The 22829-nt window shown below is 35.0% G+C and overlaps 2 protein-coding genes across 3 annotated transcripts; both read left to right on the top strand.

Moving 5' to 3' along the window:
• Positions 1-8114: 8114 nt before the first annotated feature.
• Positions 8115-10533, top strand: LOC111906845 (uncharacterized). Of its 2 annotated transcripts, none has more exons than XM_023902617.3 (6): positions 8115-8973; positions 9409-9461; positions 9590-9677; positions 9761-9859; positions 9965-10092; positions 10278-10533. In XM_023902617.3, exons 1-6 carry the CDS (start codon positions 8401-8403, stop codon positions 10423-10425), a joined length of 1089 nt encoding a protein of 362 aa, XP_023758385.1. In that variant the 5' UTR covers positions 8115-8400; the 3' UTR covers positions 10426-10533. The 2 variants fall into 2 exon arrangements, with proteins under 2 accessions (XP_023758385.1, XP_023758386.1); XM_023902618.3 differs by having other exon boundaries at positions 8118-8973; positions 10288-10533.
• Positions 10534-15390: 4857 nt separating this feature from the next.
• Positions 15391-19276, top strand: LOC111906843 (transmembrane 9 superfamily member 7). The gene is made up of 6 exons (XM_023902616.3): positions 15391-15599; positions 16271-16435; positions 16509-16618; positions 16710-16818; positions 16957-17069; positions 17676-19276. The coding sequence occupies exons 1-6, from the start codon at positions 15486-15488 to the stop codon at positions 18982-18984; spliced, it is 1920 nt and encodes a 639-aa protein (XP_023758384.1). The 5' UTR covers positions 15391-15485; the 3' UTR covers positions 18985-19276.
• The last annotated feature ends 3553 nt before the right edge of the window (positions 19277-22829 follow it).

Raw genomic sequence — 22829 nt, 5'->3', positions numbered from 1 at the left:
GATTGGTTGATGCATTTTGGTAGCCATTAGGTATGGCTAATATTGGTTATGGTTAATGGTTTTTGTCGGTTAACGGTTTTTGTTAATGGTTAATATTGGTTAACCATAATGTTTAAAATAATAAAAATGGCGAAAGTATATTGACATAAAAAATGAAAACGGAATACAAAAAATTCCTCGACGCCAATGTTTGTAACCTAGCTTATAGTAATAAAAAAATGTGTACATTTGATATTCAGAGTGAGATAACAAATAGTCACATTTAAAATAAAAAACATTCAATAAAAATATAAAACTTTCAAAAAAATTGACATTAATAATTTCATATATTGATAATTAATATTAACATTCAAATAAAGCCAAACATTCATACACATTCAATTCAATTAAATCAAAAACTATTAAATAAAATAGCCAAACATTTATATTATGTGTTATTTGGATAAAAAAAAAGGTTCAATCACTCATATACATTCAATGTGATTAAGTCAAAAAATCATTCGAATAGTTCTATAAAGTCAAAACGATCTTTGATTAGGATTAACGGTTTGAGAAGCATCAATTTAGGATTATGAGTGTGAAAATTAAACTAATTGTGAATAATGTTTACAAATTGTAGAATTAGCCGATTAGGAATTGCAACATTAATGAATAATCTAACTATTGGCATGATTGGAAGATTGTGTGTGTCTGCGTGATCAACCTTTGATGGTTTGATTGTTCGTTCGTCTCCTGATAAGTGAGGATTAATGAATTATATTTTGGAATTTTAATAGGTTTTAAATAAGTTTTAATATATTATTTTATAAATTATACATAATCTATAAATTTTTATATTAAAATATAAAGTTAGCGGTTCGGTTAATAATGGTTCGGTTAACCTATAAAACCATAACCGAACCGTTAGTTATCGGTTAACAAAAATTAGAAACCGAACCAACGGTTTTTAAAATGGTTCGGTTATGTCGGTTAATTTGATTTTGGTTCGGTTTTTCGGTTATTATGCTCACCCCTAGAAAATGGATGATATAAAAGAGGTTAATCCCAATACTTATGAACATTTGATTGCAAGAGATCCTCACACATGGTGCAAGGCATTTTTTAGGACTCATGTAGCATGTGAGGAAGTTGAAAATGGCATTGCAGAGTGCTTCAACGCCATCATATTGGATGCTAGAAAGAAACCCCTTCTAGCAATGTTTGAAGAAATTAGGTTGTACATGATGGATAGGTTCTACCATATGTTACAAAAGGCAGAAAAGTGGGAATCGGTAGTTTGTCCAGCTGCTATCAAGAAAATGAACAAGTTTGGAGAGGATTTGAGGTTTGTCTTAGCATTTTTATTGTTCCTTGTTATCATTATTCTAATTTCATTGTTATGATTTCATTTAGTAATGCCATTGTAGGAATTGGAATGTGAATCCAAGTGGACCGTCTATTTTTGAAGCCAGGAATGGATTAGAAGAGTACATGGTTAACTTACAAAGAAAAGTGTGCAGCTGTAGGCTTTGGGATATCTCAGGAATTCCATGTGTACATGCACAGTGTGCAATATTATTCACTGGACAAGATCCTGTTCATTTCATAAGTGAGTGGTTTAATGTGGACAGGTTCAAGGCCATATATGCAAACAATATACTGCCTGTGAATGGTAGAAATTTATGGCCTAGAACATCATACATAAAGCCTCTATCCCCTTTAGCTAGAAGAATGCCAGGGAGACCAACTCTGAAAAGAAAGATGCATGTCACTGAATCTCAAGACAAATACTCCCAAAATAAGATGAAGGTTACTGGAATAGGAAGGACAGTCCAATGCAAAAGTTGTCTTCAAAGGGGTCATAACAAGGCATCCTGTAAGAATCCCAAGGTCACACCAGAACCCAAACCCAAGAAAAAAAATGGGTAGACCAAGATTGGATCCTGATATCAGTCATTGGACTAGAGGTGGTGTCAGAGGTAGTAGAGGTGGTGCAAGGGGTAGTAGAGGTGGTAGAGGGGGTAACAGAGGTGGTGCAGTGGGTAACACAGATGATGTAGTGGCTAACAGAGGTGGTAGGGGTAGTAAGAGAGGTGGTAGGGATAATAAAAGAGGTGGTAGGGGCAGTAAGACATCTGTTGGAATTGAAGGTGGTGGAGTGGCTGAAGTTGAAGGTGGTGGAGTTGAAAATGAGGATGACACTATTCCTGAAAAATATTTAGTCCATTTATGGAAGGCAATGCAAGATTTGAAACTATCATGGTATTCAATTGAAGAAATTAAAAATTCACTTAGTCTGACAGATTCACATATGAAACAACTCAATGATTACAATGACATTATTAAAAAATTTCTTCCTATGTTTATGGTAAACCCTCTATATTACCTTAATGTTTACATTCATTTATGTTATTAATTCATTGATGTTTTATAGGAAGAGGAGTATCCACCTAAGACTGAGACACAAGATGGGGCTGAAGAAATTATCCTTGAGACACAACCAGAAAGTGAAGAAGAAGAAGAAGGCATTAATGACACCCAGGAATTACCAGTACACCTTAGGATTGTGAAAAGAAGAAGGCCCTCTGAGAGGATTGTTAAAACCAAGCTGAAGAAGATAGGATGTGTTGGGACTTCTGCAAATTCAGCATTGGAGTTGGATTAGGGTGTTAGGGTGTTAAGGGTAGTAAGGGTATTTTGGTACATCTTTTGTGAATGCTACTTTTGTGCATCTTTTGTGAATGCTACTTTTGTACATCTTTTGTGAATGCCCTTAAATTACTGATAGCCATATTTTGTACATCTTTTGTAAACACATTGAAACATTGTGAATGCCCTTAACATGGTTAGTAATGACATATTGGAGTTTGTTGTTTAATTATTTTAGCCACAAGTGTGAATACTTCATGGTTATATTTGTCAAGTGTACACCATTTATGCAAACCATAATAACATATTGCCATTTCATTAACCAAAACATTACATGATCCACAAGAACATTTATCCATTACATCATGATAACAAACCAAAAGATTACATCATCCCTACCATACCATACTACCCTACAAATTACACTAAACTAACCATACATCATCCCTACAATGAAACAAATGAAACAAACCATCATCCACTTTGCAGAATCCAAATTCATTACCAGGCACATGTGTATTCTCACGCATTGCAATTTGATTATCAGGTTCAAGAGAATTCACAGGGGCAATAGGGACATCAACATTCACAGGGGCAATAGGGCCATCAACAGGTATTTCACCTTCATTAACAGGGTTATTGAAAGGAATAGCTACACCCCCATTAGCAACAACTCCTAATTCATACATTCTTTCTTTATACCACTTATTCAATAGTGGTGGGTCAATCCAACGAAAATACCCACAGTCCTTCTCTTCATCCTACATAACAAAGAAAGATGCATGTTTTTAACATAGAAGAATGGTAATTTAGTGAAATATAAGAATCTGATTGAGATTTGAAGATTCTATACCATGTAATTTGGGCAACCAAAAAACCTTCAACCTGGATTCTTTCGAGTCCATGATGTCCACATTCCATCCCTATCTCTACAATAACACATTCTGATGTTGGTGCTTGAAGAACTCGACATCGATTTGTTCGCTCCTTTGACTGTCGAATGAAGAAGACGAGCTCGATTCATTGATTTAGCCCTCTTAAATTGCACGTAGGATGTTATTTAACATGATGACTTCCACGTAAGCTGCCACATCAGTTAGATACCGTCTAACCCATTAAATATCCCGTTTTGATTACATTTACAAGTATTTAGGACTAAATTGCAAAAAAAAAAATATAGGGGCTAAATCGATTATACAGGCAATACATAGGGACTTTATTGCAGTTTTCACATTTTAGTATATCATCAATAGAAATTCTTTTCTAAATCATTATTGGTTTATTTTAAATTGATTATGAATATAAGTGCTAGTTTTTATGGTTGCTCTTATTTATTTGGTGTTCACAAGAACTTTACATTAGTCTTGACACAACTTTGAAATTTTTTAGTATATCATCAATGTAATTTGATATATCTTTCAAATATATGAAATATCAAATAATGACATTTCATTACTATTGTGATAATTTAGTTTATATATTGCATTTTTACTAATCTTAAAGATCTTTTTTTTTCTAATAATCGTAACGCTTTTACTAATTGTACTTACAAATCTCCTAATATCTTATAACTTTTATCTTATTTTATAATTTTTCATTACTATATTATTTTCAAGATTGACTGTCTTAACAGTTTTTTTTTCTGTCTATTTAATTTTATATTTCATTGTACAACATCATCGTTTCTATGTATTCTGAAATTTCATTTTAAAAATGCTTAATGTTTACATCTTGATATTTTTTTAGTAAACTCGTGTAATAATTATGGAATATATATCTTGTTTGAATTAACATTTACTTCCTTCACTAAATTAAATTCATCGTTAAACGGATATATTTTGGAAAGTAATAATTATAATAGGGTAACATTATCTAAAACATAATGTTTGATATACTTTTGGAGGGAAAAGATCGGGTTCAATAAAAATTTTATATAAATAAAATACAAATTTAAATTGGATGAAATTATGGATGAAATTACGTTCAAAATTTTTTTTGGAGGGAAACTTATTTTGTAAAGTATAATACTATGACACAATTTGAAATATGTATATTGTTGTGTAAATTTATAAATTTTATTGTTACTTTATAAAGATAAAGCAAAATAGGTTGATATGTTAAAAAAAAATCAATGAACGTATGTAACTAAAAAATAGAATTTGAAGATGAAAATTTAAAACTTAAAAGTATGAAGACATGTGATAAAAAAAATGTGTGAACGAGCTCTAACCACATTTGACTAATTTGTTAATGAGAAGATCATAAATGGACCATCTGATAATGATCAACGAATTATTTCCTATATAACAAAAGGTGAATTCTATAATTACTGGATTCGAAATATTTTAAGTAAGGCTAAAATAAACCTGTATATTGAAATGTAGATGAACATGTCATTTTCATGCAAACGATATGTTTTATGGTATCATGTAGAAAAATACTTTAGAAAATAAAATGTTTTAAACAATATACTTAACTTAGATCCTGATCAACCAGGTTCATCTACCGTTTCTACCTTAAATTTTCAATAATCGTTTTCATGGGATTAGTCGACACAACCGGACTAAGAGAATTTGGAACAAAAAAAAATAAACAGTTGTTTTATTATAGATGTGTAATACAATAAATATTTACATGTGGACAAAGTAGAATGTCAAAATACATTTTACCAAATGCAACACGAGTGTCAAGATTCTTGGCTATCAAATCTTGGAAAGTCACAAAATTATAAGGATCCACCATAACAGCAAAAATCATTTGATCCACGAACTTTGGTTGTTTTGTAGAATTATTTTTATGCTTATGATCAACCAGCATATGATCTCCTTTATTTTGGACCATACCAAAACTACTAATTTCCCTTAAAGATCCTTCAACAAAGACGGCTTCAAACGAACCAATGTGATTTTTTTTTATTGTTGCTTGTATTTTAGTAGCATGTAAGTGAAAAAAAAATAGGTTAAACTTAAAATTTTATAAATTAAAAGCAACATAATAATAAAAAGAAAAAAATTATACCTACTCATCAATTAAAATCATTTCCAAGTTGTTGAACATGTTTGAGTTGTTTTTTAAGTTTGCTTCCAAAGCAAGAATACTTGAACACGAATTATTCAAGTTTCCTTGGATGCATAGATGTCAGCAACCTTATCAAAGATGATCTCATCGCGATTGTTTTGTGCCATGGGTGTAAAATGAAAGAGAAAACAATTAGAATTAGAAAGAACTTTTATATGAAATAAAAGGGGCGTATACAATGTATTTATCTATAAAGTGATATGATTTATAAAGAGGTATGAAAGCTATTATAGATGTCAACAAAATTGTTTCCATACTTAATTTTAAAGGATGGATAAATAGATTATATATTATTTTCTATTAAATCAACCTAAAAGTGTAACAAGATCATTCCAAAATATTTCAAAATCATACCAAAATTATCGGATTCTTATGACATAATAATTAAAAAAAATCATAATCACTCTAATATATAAAAATAACATTTTCCTAATTAGTGTCAATTCCAAAGATAGTTAATTTCTGTTTTGTTAAAGGTACGTAATATTTTTTCCTGTTTATCTGAAAAGTTTCAGAAAAATAGTTAACCGATTTCATGTAATTTGTGACAAAGAAAATCAAAATATATGAATACACATATTTGATATATGAACAAAAAAATAACTGAAAAAAATATAAAAAACGAAAGAAGGCATTGACCTTCTACTGCACAACAACGAATGTTTGAAGCAGAGAATGACAATGTAAGTCATAAAAAATTAGAATAATGTTGTAGGAGAAGATTTGAAGAAAATCAATGATTGAAAATAAGTGTGAGAAGTGAATTCAATGATGAATCGTATATGTATGTGATAATTTGAATCTGATTTTTTGGTATTAATGGTTTCCTAATAAAAATGGAATTTATATTAATTGTTTACTAATATAAATATATTTATATTAATGGTTGGTATTAATGCCTTCATTGAAATGGTTTGTTACTAATATGTTTTTGAAGCTAACCATATTAAAACCTTTATAATCGAAAATTCAAGATTTAAAATATGGAAAGATTTTAATGGAATTATATACATTCCATTTTCAATGGATGTAAATTAATTTTGTTTGACAATTGAAAATCTTTTATTGGAATTAAATACTCATCGAGCATGTCGCCTCCCAAGCTCCGATTCTGCAATCGTCTTTCTTCCATTGCCTGCAATCGTGTTCTTCCATCGCCTCTGTTCCATTAGGTGCAATCGTTTTCTTCCTTCTGCATGGCTTTTTCTTAACTTTTCATGATCGATTGAAGCTCGAAGCATGTGATTTCTAATTTTGCAATCCTTATTGTTGTGATTGATCATAGAATCTGATTTTAAAATTGATTTTGCATATTAATTGGTAAAACAGTCAATCATATGCAAGCAGCATTCCCTCTCTCCTCTCGCCAAGCCCTTAACGAACTTCATCTAGCGAGCCCCCTAGCGAGCGCTAGGGGGCGGTGTTCCCATGCCCTTAGCGAGTTTGGCGATGTCATTTGACGAATCCACTCCGTTTGGCCTTATAATTAAATCCCAAACACCCCTCAATTATAACCAAGAGGGTGTTTGTATTAACTTTTAAAATGACTTTTACTTTTATCTTTTATAAAAAGTCAAAAAGATGTTTGTTTAAGGGAAAATGACTTTTGGAAATGACTTTTCCAATAGAGTAAATTGAGCCTTTTTGAAAAGTCAATATTATGTGACTTTTCAACAGTCAAAATATTAAATTACCAATATACCCCCATCTATCCTAATCAATTCTTCATTCACAGCATATGATTCCCTATTCTTTCCTAAAAATTAACCCAAACACTTTAACTTTTGACTTTTTCTCTTCAAAAGCTAATCCAAACACATTTTAAAAAACAACTTTTATAAAAAAAATCATTTTACAAAAAGTCCTTTTAGAGGGTGTTTGGCTTAGCTTTTGTGGGGAAAAAGTCCTTTTTGTAAAAGAACTTTTTGTAAAAGTTGTTTTTTAAAATGTGTTTGTATTAGCTTTTGAAGGGAAAAAATCAAAAATTAAAATGTTTGGTTTAACTTTTACATGTAAAATGACTAAAAAGGACTAAAAATCACATAGTTTAACTTTTAGATGGGTTATAAATGTAATTCAATGTTTTATTTTGCTGATTAAAAAGTTATTTTCATTTTACCCAAACATCTTTTTGGACTTTTTCTAAAAGATAAAGTCAAAAGTCAGTTTAAAAGCTAATACAAACACCCCCTTAAAAATGACTTTTGCCCGACAAAAGCTAAGCCAAACACCCTCCAAAGTTAACTTTCAAAAAATAAAGTCTCAAAACCTCGTCAAACACGTGAGCTTAAATTTGTAATTGAATTAAAAAATAAATAAATAAATAAATAAAAATAATAATAAAAAAAATCAAAACATATACCAAATCCCTCATAAAGATAAAACGATTAAACGAGTCGAGGTGATGGGTGTATTTGGACCATTTAAATTGGAAAAGCTAAAACTGGAATAGACGAAAGTTATGTTGCAAGTTTGAAAAGACGCAAATGGGAATGGGAATTGGAATTTAAACATCGCATTCAACGGCATCATTCCACCATTTTTGATTTCTGGTTTTGATTTCGATAACAGAAAAAAAAAATATCTTCAATCTCCTCCACCCACTACCACTGTAAACCACCACAACCACTATTCCCGCTTGCAAAAAATGACGCACCATTTGCTCTCCCCAACTCCCTAAATCCAAATCCAACAATGCCCATCATCCACGATAATCAGAATCACCCCCTTATGTTTCCCTTTCTCTTTGTTTCCCTCCTCTCTTTTTCTCTCCTCTTGTTTTCTCTCTACACCAGAAGACGGCGGCGGCAGCGCCAGCTCTGCCTCCATCATTCACCACCACTGCTCACCGACATTGTCCGTACTATCAATACTAATGATCGCATTCACAGTACCACCATTCAAAACCTAAAACCGAACGTTTCGAACCCTAATAATTCCTTGCTGCTTGAGATCTTGCCGGCACTATACGAGGATAATCAGGCGCCGGAGAAGAGTGACTCCACGGTGGCCGGCGCCGAGGAGTGTGGAAAGAAGAAGAAGAAGAAAAGAGGAAAGAAGAAACGATCTGATGCCGATGATTCGTCGAAAAGTCAAGTTGTATTAAAGGAAGGATTGATTGAGGGGATTGGAAAAGAGAAGGAGAATCAAGATTTAGTGTGTTTATACCCTTTTACTTCGTCTTCTAGTGCGACACAGAGAAAGATTAAGCAACAATATGACCAGCTTGTGAAGTCTCATGAAACCGATGGATTGACTCTCCTTCAGGTTCATCTTCTTCTTTGTCTTGATCACATATTTCATATGTTTCTCTTAGTTTGTCTATTCGGAACCTACAATGCTACATTATTACTGTGTGCAAGTGCAACAAACTGTAACTTTTAGGGGTAATCCAACGAAGTGGATCAAATAATGCCGTTATGATTCCTTTTCTTACCAGTTTATGCAACCAATTTGGTAAAATACTGCTTAAAATGGTTACAAACTGTTAACAATTGAAACACCGATGCATAAATTGGTAAGAAATCCACTTTGTTGCCTAAATTGGTGAAAATGTTATAAGCTACACCCAAATTTTCTCTTCTCAGAATACATTTTCTACTTTGCAATCCGAAATCCTTTTATCTTGTTAACATGTTTACTATTTTCTAATAACTTGTTCATCTAAAGGCTAAAGCTGAACAATTTAATTTTACCTTGCAGGTTGGACAATTTGCAAACTGCTTGATTGAAGCAAGAGATGAACTGAAGCACAAGTATGTAAACAAGCTCATATGCATCTTTCAAATAACCTTCAAAATATCTTCTCCCTCTTCATTTTCCATTAAAAGTGTAACTAATAAAAACAAACATTGTTATCTTATGCTCATTTTGTTATCAACAGGTCTGAGGTTATACATCGAAAATTTACCATTACAAAGGCCCTACTATTTAAAGCAGACAGATCTTCATTTGACAGATTGCGTCAACAGGTTGGTGACAGAAATTTATTTACAATTAATTTGGTTAAAAAATAGAGTAAAATTCGGTTGTGTTAGTATGTAGTTATGTGCAGATATACAAGCTAGAGTTAGAACAAAAGAGGCTAGAAGAAGATGCATTTGTATATAATTGGCTCCAACAACAACTTAAACTCTCACCAGCTTATAAAAAGGTAATCCAATAAAATTAAGTACATTTCCTATATTGGTAAGTAGGTTGCTATTTTGTGACATTGAATCTCTCTTTTTATGGACTGATATTGAGACTCGTGTGATAGATGCTTGAAATTGGTGTTTACATGGAGATGAAGGCTAAATCTGTGGAAACAACAGAGGATACGGACTCTGATATATCTGATATTTCTTTTGAGGAGTTATTAGCTCAGGAGAAAAAAGATTCGTTTTGGTTAGTTTTCAAAGATACCCTTATATGTTAGTTTTTATTATATATCGAAATGTCCTTTTTTATGTTATTTTATATTTGTCATCTAGCTTAGGAAGTAGTTATTACTTTATCAGCTATCAACTAGCTTTTCAGTTAGTCTGTCTAAACACAGACTTAGTAGTATCTTGTGGTTGAATGTTATAAAGTGATGTGCAGGCAAAAGAAGGGGAAAACGAGATCAGGGTTGAGTTGATGAAGCCCAAGGCATGCACGTGTGCAAGATTTTTATTGCTTAATGTGCTTAATTATATGGGTTCTTTTGTAGATTACAATCTCACATCATGGCAAATGTAACTCCAACTCAATAGCTTTTTTGTTTTCTTCTTGGTGGTTTAACATGCCATTTACTTGTTATTTAATTACAATTATTTTGGTTTCCTTGATCCATCTTCAATTTGTATGTTTCGCCTGAGTGTAGGTGTTAAAGTAATGGATAGGTTAAAGTGTAAACTTTGTGTGTGGCTCAAAATGAGTAGAGAAGGATTGTGTTTACCTAAGAACATTTAGTTTTAAATTTTATATAAATCATTAATATGTTAAATATAATGACAAGATGATATGTTAGTATTACAAAAATATCTTAATTTTTTTAATAAATCAAATTTATATATTTTTATGTTTTTAATAGGGGTTTTCACTAAAATGACCATATGTTGCGTACTTATGTTCGGCCTTACCCATTTTTTTGCAGATTTAACAAAATGATCTTGTGGTATGAAAAAATTAACATGCAAATCACGAGTGAAATACAAAAATCTTCACATGCAAAAGTTCAATCCCGTTATATTTCGTCAGTATTTTGTCCATTTCGTTGCAAAAAACAAGTGACTATCATCCTATTTTTTCCCAATGTGGATCATTGGTTTACAAGCATGCTCTCATGGCAAGTCAATAATCAATAATCCTTTGTTTTTAATATTTTTAGCAATGATAACTATTTCAGCAACATACTCATGAGTAGGTTTTAGCCTTTTATGTTATTTCATATTGTTAGTTTGGTTTTAGCATATATCAATGAAACGTCTCAAAAGTCCCAATAAATTTTAACTTTTCAAAAGCAACCCAAAATCATAAATATTTATAAAACCATTGTTTCAAAAGTATATTTCAGTAATCATAGTATCCCAAAATCCAATATCATAAAAAATTAAAAAAAAAACCAGAGGGATGTGCACGATCACACATTCGCCTTGTCGCGATCATCTGAAGTACCTGAAACAATAAACTGAAATTGTAAGCACAAAGTTTAGTGAGTTCCCTCAAAGTACCACTACACTAGATAACAACGACTATATACATACAGAGCCTTCAGCATGATTGGACCGTCGCACCGGCCTTCAGCCACGATCATATGAAGTACGTGAAACAATAAACTGAAACTGTAAGCACGAAGCTTAGTGAGTTCCCTCAAAGTACCACCACACTAGATAACAACGACAATATACATACAGAGCCTTCAGCATGACTGGCCCGCCGCACCGGCCTTCAGCCTATTTGGACCGCCTCGTAGGCTTCAGTCTATCCATACCGCCTTGGGTATCTTGGCCTTCAGTACTAGTTGGCCCGCCTCAACCCAGTAAACCATAACAACATACTAATATAAACATTATCGGGTTTGTTGACTGGCAACACAAAGCAGTACAGTCTCAACCCAACCACACTATGTCGACACATGCAACAGATAAACATAGAGCCAGTAAATAGATAAACAGGCAGATCTACATATCACTACCGCATAACAACATCCTAAATATCATCATACAAATCTTACAGATTACTACAATATAACAACATCCTATGTACCAGGATACATAACCTAGTGGACCGACATTGGTACCTTCGAATGGGTTTTAGGCATAACAAAACAAACTTAAAACTCTTAAGTGTGCATGTAACCTAAAACAAGATTTATGTTTTCTCTATTGAACCTATAACTATGAACATCAAAATAAGACCCCTATAAACCCTATGTAATTTTTGAAAATTACTAAAGAGAAAGATTAGAGTTACATACCTTTTAGTTGTTATAGCAAACAACTAGAGATCCTCTTGTGATCTTTTGGAAGCAAGCACCACAAGCGTCGTGCCTCTAATGGTTCACACCCAACACAAGTAAGGAGATTATGGGGAGAGGAGGAAGGAGGATAAAATTTCAGCCTAACTCTTTAAAGGTATGAGTGGCTGAAATTGCTAGGCATAGGGTCCTTTATATAGTGGTACAAGGATGCCATGGATAACCCTAATTTAAATATAATAATAATATTTCAAATTGGTAATTATCCAGCTCCCTATTTATCCACATGGGATAATCTAGAAACCCTAGATTATCCCCTAGAAATTGTCCACCCTATGTATGGAAGGTTCTGGAGCCCTTTGCTCAACTATTGAACAATTGCACTTTAGACCCTTTACTTTTAATTAATTCCATTAATCCCACAATTAATTCCAATTAATTTCTGATTAATTATTAATTAAATATTACTATTTCTAATTAATATATTATTCTCATAATATATTAATAAGTTATTTATTTCAATTTATTAGTCAAATAATAAATCAACCGCTCTCTCCAAAAATCATCCTATCCAATTGCTAGGTTTGAGGGCAACCAAAAAGGACTTGCTACTATTAGTTCAAGTTTATACCAATTATAGTTATGGACTTAGATACCTAATCCAACACCTTCGACCCATGACTACAGTGAGAAAAACTCACCTCAATCGAAAGATAACAAATCTCGCACCCAAGTCTGTTGCATAACGACTCCTCATACTACACACAATCAGTTCCAACCCAAGTTACATTCTTAAGGTCAATCCCATAAATCATAAGGCCCAATAATGACTCAAGCCCAAACTATGTCCACTAATGGTCCAAGCCCAAACAGAGAGTCCTAAGGCCCAATATATATTCTAAAGGGTAAAAATACCATTTTTACCCTTCCTATAACTGGTCCAACATCTCATAGCCCAAAACCGAAAAGGCCTAAGGCCCAAAATGTGCATCTTGGGAGTTGCCCCACGTACTGAATTCGTACGCCCAACGTATTTCTCTCTGATGCGCAATGTACAAGTCGCAAAGCCTGATCGATGCATTACATTGAGCGTACTCCTACGTACGCCCAACGTACTCGTCATAAGGCCAAAACTCACCATTAAGCTCTTAATGGTTAATGCAAGAACGTCCAAACACATATCTGACCCCTAAGAGGTGTCTTAAGTCATAAAGTTCCCGATTTTATGACTTTGCATAGCTTAATGAGGTCCAAACCATAATCTAAGCTTCTTAATTTCATAAAATGGTCACCAATACTTGCATGGGAGGATAAAACTCCAAAAGACCTAAACTTTATGACTTAATGACCTTAACAAGGACCAAATATGAGGCTCAAATGTTCTGGAGTAGCTTTTACTCATAAGAACCACCAACATGGGACCAAACATGATAAATTATCATCCAAAACTAGATCTATACAAAGGAGACATCAAGATTGAGACTGTATACCTCCCGAAGATGTAGAAAGGAAAACCAAGCCTAGATCTACAAGCTCCAAGCAATCCAATTCTCCTTTAAGAAACTCCTTCTTCTTTAATAGGCACCAAAACACATGACACCAATAACTCAAGAATCACTCCAATGGGGGCTAGGGTTTCGTATTTAGGATTTAATGGGGTGGAGGCTGAAGGTAAGAGGTTTTGAAGTTGAGTTAAGACCATTAAATAGGGTCCAAGACCCTAAATTAGGGTTTGCACCTGACTGGAGTACGCCTTGTATACTCCTAGTACGCCTAGTATACTCCAAAGGGCACCCGCGACCCCTTGCCTAGTAGGCCCAATGTACTCTTATGTACGCCCAGCGTACTAGGCTTAGCCTTAAAACCACCAAACTTCCGAAGGCCATAATTTCTTCATTCCAAATCCGTTTTTGACGATCGTTATATCCACGAAAAGGTGTTGAAGAGCTCTACAATATTATCTAAATATCTTAGACCAAAAACTTATCGAACAAAAATCTGTATTTCATGCAAGAATCCAACCTATGACTTTTCCCTTTCTACCCTTCGGCCCTAAACACAATTCAAGGGTTAAATCTCTTAACTAAAATTACCTCCTTCCACAAGGACTAAACTTTGCCTCCTTGAGGCCCAAAGTCTTACACAATCGACTTTCGACCCACAACCCAGAAATGGTAGGAAACATGATGTTACAATCACCGTTTCCCTTGTCGGAATTGAAAGTAGTTAAGAGACCCTTTAGGCTAGAGGGAGCCATGCCAAGCTTGCCACGGACCACGTAGGCTCCACCTAGGATTTGCCATACTGCTTCAAAATTTTGCCATTTACAAGGTATGAGTTGCCATTTTTGCCATGTTGCACTCATGGCGTGGTGTGCCAAATTTGCCAAGTAGGCAAATGCTGAGTGGTTGTCGAGACCACTCCACATAGCCTTATCAACATGAATGATGAACATGCTCATGAGTGCAACTTGGCAAATGTTCCAACATCTATAATATAAAATATCATTTGAATCAAGGTTATCATCCAACTTTATTAATCATCACGGGTAAGGTGCACTTTATGGACAAAATAAGGGAGAGGTTGTTGCATTCACATGCTCGTGCAACCCTATTTAGGGCTTAATGGTTTGGGACGTGCGATTCTTTTTGAATGACCGAACATTATAAAGGGCATTGGCAAGGAGCTACACAATGTTGATTAGGTTTTGGAGCTATAAGACCCAACTACTTACAACCACTTTGTTGTTTCTACTACCAAGCCATAAGATAGAAAAAAAAAAGTCTCTAATGGAATCAAAAATGTTTTCATTTTTTTTCTTTTTCACACTAAAAGCCATTGCATTCAATCAATTCATGAAACCCCAAATGATCCACAAAGTTGTAAAGTACTTATATAGCCGAGAATCATCTAGCCATGAGAAAACGTCGAGCACAATACTAAGACTAATTTCATCATATAAAACATTCCCCAAAAACTTTTAAAAAAGGTTATATTTCTTTTGTCTATTAGCTGATTAATTATAATTATTTATCGATATTCCATAATCCATACGATTGAGGGAATATTTTATTGTATCGCGAATGGCGGCATACGGCGTCGGTGACTCGGTGTAGATAGTTGCATTATTTTACTTTTATTTATATTTTTTTAACATAAGAAAAAAAATCAAATCCAAGAAGAAAGTTGAAAACTGGAAATAGCAAAAACGAATCTGGAATTACTAATGTGAAGGCCTCTATAATTTATCGAAACACGCCACTAGCATTTCTTCTGGTTCCTTCCTTTCGCGTTTCCCTCTTTGCACTCGATCAAGATCTCGCTTTCACTCCGATCGAAGATGGAGTGGAGCTCCAATGGATTCATCCCTACCATCTTCATCTCAATCGTCTTCTTCATCTCATCTTCTGAATCATTCTATCTACCTGGTGTTGCTCCTCGTGATTTTCAAAGGGTACGTAATCTCAATGTTTTTGCTGTTCGTTGGATCTAATCTCTACATTTGGTTCAGATTCAATTTGTTATAGTCGCTAAAGCCGACATGTATCTATGTGTTTTACAACTAATGACTCCGATCTACTGTTCTAGTTTGTATATAGGCTGTGATCCGTATGAATCGAGTTTGGATCTAGGGTTTTGGGTTTTATGTTGAATTGATACTTTAGTCCAGTTGCTTATGCCCTTGGTATTGATTAATTTTCTGAAGGTGTTGTTTGCATTATGCTAGTACTTATCTTCCTAAAACATCGAGTTCAAATACATATTTTTGTGGAGAATGTTGCATATAATGCAATTGGATATGTAACAAAGGAAAAGTAATCTAGTATCATGAAATAATGTTTTGAGTCTTCAGATAACAATTACTATGTGCGTTTTTTTCCTCGGAAGGGAGTGGATATTTTCGTTGATTTAGCCAATCTGATTTGATTTTCCCTAGGTGATCTATTCTGGAACCACATTAGTTGTAAATTGATCTCATGAGTTGATGCTAACCCTTGTAATACTGGAGAGATTACTAGTCTTTCTACTCTTTATTTCATCTTATTTGTAGCTATTTTATGTAAGATTGTTAGTCTATTGTAGCTTGATAGAGTTTATGACTAATCTTACACTCCTTTTCACCAGGGTGATCCTCTTCAAGTAAAAGTCAACAAACTATCATCCACAAAGACTCAACTTCCTTACGACTATTATTACTTGAACTACTGTAAACCCAAGCACATTCAAAACAGTGCTGAAAACTTGGGAGAGGTGCTACGAGGTGATCGCATAGAGAACTCAGTATACACAGTAAGTGTCTATTACTTACCCTACATTTCTGCCATGTGTACTTTTATGATCTAAGCTTCTATTTCCATTTCAGTTTCATATGAGAGAGGAGCTCCCATGTAAGGTTGGTTGTAGAATAAAGCTTGATGCCCAATCTGCAAAGAACTTCAAGGAAAAGATCGATGACGAGTATCGTGTTAACATGTACACCCCATTTTTCTAAACCCCATTCATCTTCATATTACACATATCAATCACATACCCATTTTTTTAAATCTTTGATATGAAATTACAGGATTTTGGATAACCTCCCAGTTGCTGTTCTTAGACAAAGACGTGATGGAAGTCAGTCAACCACTTATGAACATGGTTTTCGTGTAGGCTTCAAAGGAAACTATGCTGGGGTGAGTTTTTTTTTTTTTTCTTTTATTATTATTATTATTATTATTATTATTATTATTATTATTAAAAAGAAAGTTGCACCCGACCATTTGTTTTAATTGAAAGTTCTCACTAGATTATTCTTGTATTTACTTCTCCAGAGCAAAGAGGAAAAGTATTTTATCAATAATCATTTGAGCTTTAGAGTCATGTTTCACAAGGATCTTGAGACTGATTCTGCTCGAATTGTTGGGTTTGAAGTTACTCCAAACAGGTATTTGATTCCCACTCCTGCCTTACTTTTCCAAAATAAGGAGTGTTTGGTATTCTGTAGTTGAAGAGGGAATGGAATGGTGCATTATGGGTGAATGAAAAAAAATCTTGTTTGTTTGCCACAAAGGAATGTAATGGGGCATTCCTTCTGTGGGTGATTTTCATTCCATGGGGGTGATTTTTTTTTTACAATTTGTTGAATGAATGGAATGATATGTTATAATTATAAATCACTTCGATTTATATAATCTTCAATAATATGAATTTTTTTAAAGCAAATTTCAAAACTTCAAATAAGTTATATCTTTTATTTTCCAAAATTACTTTTTTATAGTTCTATTATAAGTGTCATGGTGTTAAATTTTCTATTTTGTAAACCTTTTTTTAATTAGAAAAATAAATTTCGCCTATTTGACATACATATTGTTTATAATTAAATAACAAAACAACATTTTTCAACTACTCATTCCATTCCTTCAAGCCAAACCAAACACGACAACGGAATGTAATGACCCATTCCATTCCATTTCTTTGTAACTTCATTCCAATCATCATACGAAACGGACCCTTATCATCTTTCATATCATTATGATTGTTTTGTTAATAGTATCAATCATGAGTACAAGGAGTGGGATGAAAAGAACCCTCAATTAACAACATGCAACCAAAACACCAAAAACATAATCCAAGGAAGCACAGTCCCACAAGAAGTGGATACAGACAAAGAAGTGGTATTCACATACGATGTGACTTTCAAAGAAAGCGAGATCAAATGGGCATCAAGATGGGACACGTATTTACTCATGAACGATGACCAAATCCATTGGTTTTCAATCATAAACTCCCTAATGATTGTCCTCTTCCTCTCCGGAATGGTAGCCATGATCATGATGCGCACTCTCTACCGAGACATCGCCAATTACAACCAACTCGACACACAAGACGAAGCCCAAGAAGAAACCGGATGGAAACTCCTTCACGGAGACGTATTCCGTGCCCCTCCCAATTCCGGCCTCCTCTCCGTCTACGTCGGAACCGGAATCCAAATCCTCGGAATGACACTCGTCACCATGATCTTCGCCTTGCTCGGATTCCTCTCCCCGTCCAACCGCGGCGGTTTAATGACAGCCATGGTCCTGTTATGGGTCTTCATGGGTTTATTCGCGGGGTATGCCTCTGCGCGATTATACAAAATGTTCAAAGGAACGGAATGGAAAAAGAACACGTTAAAAACCGCCTTCATGTTTCCCGGGATTCTGTTTTCGATTTTTTTCATTCTCAACGCGTTGATTTGGGGGGAGAAGTCGTCGGGCGCGGTTCCTTTCGGGACAATGTTCGCGCTTGTTTGCTTATGGTTCGGGATTTCAGTTCCTTTGGTGTTTGTCGGGAGTTACTTAGGGTTTAAGAAACCGGTTGTTGATGATCCCGTGAAAACAAATAAAATCCCGCGACAAGTCCCGGAACAAGCGTGGTATATGAAACCGGTGTTTTCGATTCTAATCGGTGGGATTCTTCCATTTGGAGCGGTTTTTATCGAGCTTTTCTTCATTCTGACATCGATTTGGTTGAATCAGTTCTACTATATCTTCGGGTTTTTGTTTATTGTGTTTGTGATATTGATAGTGACATGTGCGGAGATCACGGTGGTGTTGTGTTACTTTCAGTTGTGTAGTGAGGATTATCATTGGTGGTGGAGGGCGTATTTGACTGCGGGGTCGTCTGCAGTGTATCTTTTTCTTTATTCGGTGTTTTACTTTTTTACTAAGTTGGAGATTACGAAGCTCGTGTCGGGGATTTTGTACTTTGGGTATATGGCCATTGCTTCGTATGCGTTTTTCGTGTTGACGGGTACCATTGGGTTTTATGCGTGTTTGTGGTTCGTAAGGAAAATTTACTCGTCTGTCAAGATTGACTGATTCATGATGCTAATGATGATGTATATGGATATGGATATGGATATGGATGGATGTGAGGAAGATGGAAAGATGAGATGAGATGATATGTAGTGAAAGTGAAGTAGAGGTAAAGGGATATGGTACGAATTCTGATATGCTAGTTTCTAGAGTAGGGATTTGTCTTTTGGTCTTGTATGTTGCCTGTTTTGGTCCTCGAGCTCCTTTTTTTTGAATAATAATTATTAATTGTTCTTATTTTCTTTACAAGTATGGGTTTAAGTATATGTGAATGTGATGGTGGATTTTGGTTGTATGAGTCTGGGATTACCAAGTGTTGAAAGTCAGTCATTATTGTAATGTTAATGTCTAAAAGGATTAGCAACTGGATTTTTTGTTTAAGATAACCTGGTTTAGTCTATTTTACAAGTTTGTTTTTGGTGGCGTAGGTTGACATATGTTGTCGACTTTGCATCTGGGTGGTGATTGGTGAATCAAATTTCAAACAATGCGTACAATTTTGGACCAAAACTTGCCTGAGAAGTTTTCTGAAGAATGTGTTTGTTGTGGGTTGCTCTCAGTTTTGTGTGCTTGTAAGGTATACCTTGTCCTGTATGATGGGATGGGTCTTCAATATGAAACAGCTGCTATTGATTTGGAGGCCAAGTACTTATTAAACCGTATCATAACAAATTAATATTGATAGTTAACAAGCTCTATAGGGCACTTGAAGGTGGAATACGTAACTAAAACTAACTGGTTTTTTTTTTTATGTGCACACGGCAAATCAAGCTGCCAAGCAGCCCAAACAAGTCAACCCAATGATCACCACAGCACAAGCTGTCTGCCTCAACAACAAGGCAACGTATTGGGTAGCTAAGTGCAAAGTGTGCTTAACTAAGCCTATCATAAAAACTCACAACCATGTGGATGCACACGCGCATGTGTGGTAGGGGATTGTTGATTAAAACATTGTGATAATTAAGACCGAGCCGAAGCAAAAATAAGTATTTTAAAATTTACACCCATATAATGTTTTGGAATACTACCTTATTGATATTGGAGATTGATTATCAAAACTAGATAATTCCTACGCTTGATCCACACAGAGTAAAAATAAACAACTGTTAGACTGCCGATTGCCAATGATATCTACACAACACGCCTTCCTCTTGTGCTTGAAGTCAACACAGAGAGAGAAATGGAGGACTTTTATGAATTAAAAAAAAAAAAAAGACCCAAATATTTCTGTCAAACTTAAGGACTTCAAAAAACTAAAGGTTAAAATTGAAAAAAAAAAATGTTGCAAATATCTAGTTTTAATGAACCTAAAATATGCAAAAACGTAGAACCGACAAAAACTTGCAAACTTAAGGATTCTTATATCATTATCCCTATTATGACCACTAAAATTCAATTCAGACTTTCTCCTTGCTTGTAATTTTTTTTTTTTATCAATAATCTTATTTTTGATGGTGTCATTTGCTTTCATAGTTTTCATGAAGATCCATCAATAACATAATGGTTTACTACCCGAGAGAACATCCCTATTTTTCATGTTTGGTTTTGCAAGATAAAGTCTATCTTACTTCTGATAGCTTCCTTTGACCGAGGTCCTTTTGAGGAAGAAACCGTCTCTCATTAGGTTCTAGGTTCATTTTCTATCATTTAAGTGACAAAGTCAGGATCAAATTCTTTCTAAACCCTTACCCTTTTACTTCTAGACTTCTAGGCTCAACATCTTGTTGTTCATCACGAACAACATCATATGGCCTAATTAGCTTTCATACGAAACATATTTTTGTAACATCTATAAAAATTTATGAAATTTAAACTTTTCAAAACAACCCTTTTTCAAAAGAAGTATTTACAAAACTATTGTTTCCAAAACATTACTTTAAAAATCAGAATTGCTTTCGACATAGTTCTCAAAGCATTCACTTTAGCAGAGTTTCCTAGAAATCATAAGTCCAAAAACGCGAGGATGTATACGGTCACGCCTTCACCTGGACACGATCCACTGAAGTACCTGAAACCATAAACCAAAACTGTAAGCACGAAGCTCAGTGAGTTTCCCCCACAATACCAATCACACAATCAATAACATATACAACAAACAACATGCATACAGAGCCTTCATCATGCCTAGACCGCCTCACCATGCCTTCAGCCTGTCTGGTTCGCTCACAGAACCTTTAGCATGTCTAGACTGCCTCACCAGGCCTTCAGCCTGTCACAACTGTTCTTCGAGCCTTCGGCCTTACTGGTTTGCCTCACAGGCCTTCGGTCTATCTGGGCCGCCCTGGGTCTGTTGGCCTTCAGCACTAAGCAAGACCGCCTCAACCCAACCATACACACAAACCATGTCGCCATATACATAACATATAAGCATACATATAACATATCGATATAAATATCACAGGGTTTGTTGACTAGCCGCACAAAGCAGTACAATCTCAACCCAACCACAATACATCAACACATGCAACTGGTAAACATATAGCCACAACAGGTAACAGGCAGATCTAACAGATCACTAAGCATAACATCATCCTATCTACCAGGATACGGATCTAACAGATCACTACTGCATCGCAAGCATATGATAAACCAGAATAACAATCCAAAGGGTCGGCGTTGGTGCCTTCGACCCGAAAGTATATTGAGGACAACTCACCTCGCACTGTCGAAACACACAGACGATCCTTGGCTGCTATTACCAAGCCAACCCCATCAATAACTGATCCCACGAGAAATCTCTGACTGCAGATCCACTAGAGTTTGCACGCTGTCAAACACCACAAATGACCATTCATTAATAACTAGATCCTGACTCATGCTATGAGTCCAATTTAGGGTGAAAGACCTTTTTACCCTTCCTCAAACTTGGCCCAAGACTATGGCCCAATCTAAATGACTAAAAGCCCAAAAAAGTCCAATTAAGCTTCTAAATGGCCCAATTTTCCAAATTGGGCCCAATCCCTTTCATGGCCTTCACTCAAGAAAATCTAGCAGGACAAAAGCCCAAACCATAAAACTCATATGGCCCAGTCATGACCCAAAACAATCCAAGTCCAAAACCGAAGCCCAAAACGAAGAAACCCAAAATGACCGAGTACGCGAGGCGTACTCCTAAGGTACGCTCAACGTACACGAGGCTGCACAGAATCCATCATCGGGGTGGCTCATCGGGTACGCGAGGCGTACACTATGCTACGCAAGGCGTACCCTTGCAATTCAATTACCTTTCTTAAGTGCTTAATGGCTTTAGTACTTGATCCTATACTTCAGATCCATGTTTCAACAGTACTCCCAAATCACAAAGTCTCAAACTTTAATACTTTAGACATCCAAAAAAAGGCTTAATACATGGTCTTAATCCATTAAGTCCTCCTACAAAGAATAAGGAACCAAACTATCTAAAGGGATCTCATTTTTATGCCTTAGGACACATCCTAGGGTCTGAAAGGACAACTCAACACGCCCAAAACAGAGCATGCACAATATTGGGACTTTTGGGACAAGAAGAACACCAAAAAGCTATTAAAATTAGATCTAAACAATTCAAGCATAAAGGTAGAAGCTTTTTACCTTTTGGAGCTTCTTTATGAAGTGATAACCCAAGATCTACTAGCTTGCTTCACTCTCCAATCACCTTGATGCAACTTCTTCTTCTTCAACCACACAAGAAACACACTCTTAGCTCTCTCTCTCTCTCTCTCTCTCTCTCTCACACACACACACACACACTAGGGAAGCTAGGGCTTGCCAAAAACGATTCAAGAACTTGGAGGCTGAAAAGATGGGGGAAAATGGTCCATAATGATGCTTAAATACTCCACAAACCCTAAAAGTTAGGGTTTTCACCC

The sequence above is a fragment of the Lactuca sativa genome, chromosome 4 (genome assembly GCF_002870075.4).
Source record: "Lactuca sativa cultivar Salinas chromosome 4, Lsat_Salinas_v11, whole genome shotgun sequence".
NCBI lineage: Eukaryota > Viridiplantae > Streptophyta > Magnoliopsida > Asterales > Asteraceae > Lactuca > Lactuca sativa.
Note: the sequence above shows the minus strand (reverse complement) of the source record. Positions and strands in the feature narration are given on the sequence as shown.

Excerpts from the sequence above, each read along its gene's own strand:
- LOC111906845 (XM_023902617.3), top strand. The coding sequence starts at position 8,401 with ATGCCCATCATCCACGATAATCAGAATCACCCCCTTATGTTTCCCTTT. Across the intron at positions 9,860-9,964 it reads TCTCACCAGCTTATAAAAAG|ATGCTTGAAATTGGTGTTTA; the intron begins GTAATCCAATAA and ends CTCGTGTGATAG. Across the intron at positions 10,093-10,277 it reads GAGAAAAAAGATTCGTTTTG|TGATGTGCAGGCAAAAGAAG; the intron begins GTTAGTTTTCAA and ends AATGTTATAAAG.
- LOC111906843 (XM_023902616.3), top strand. The coding sequence starts at position 15,486 with ATGGAGTGGAGCTCCAATGGATTCATCCCTACCATCTTCATCTCAATC. Across the intron at positions 15,600-16,270 it reads CTCCTCGTGATTTTCAAAGG|GGTGATCCTCTTCAAGTAAA; the intron begins GTACGTAATCTC and ends CCTTTTCACCAG. Across the intron at positions 17,070-17,675 it reads TTTGAAGTTACTCCAAACAG|TATCAATCATGAGTACAAGG; the intron begins GTATTTGATTCC and ends TTTTGTTAATAG.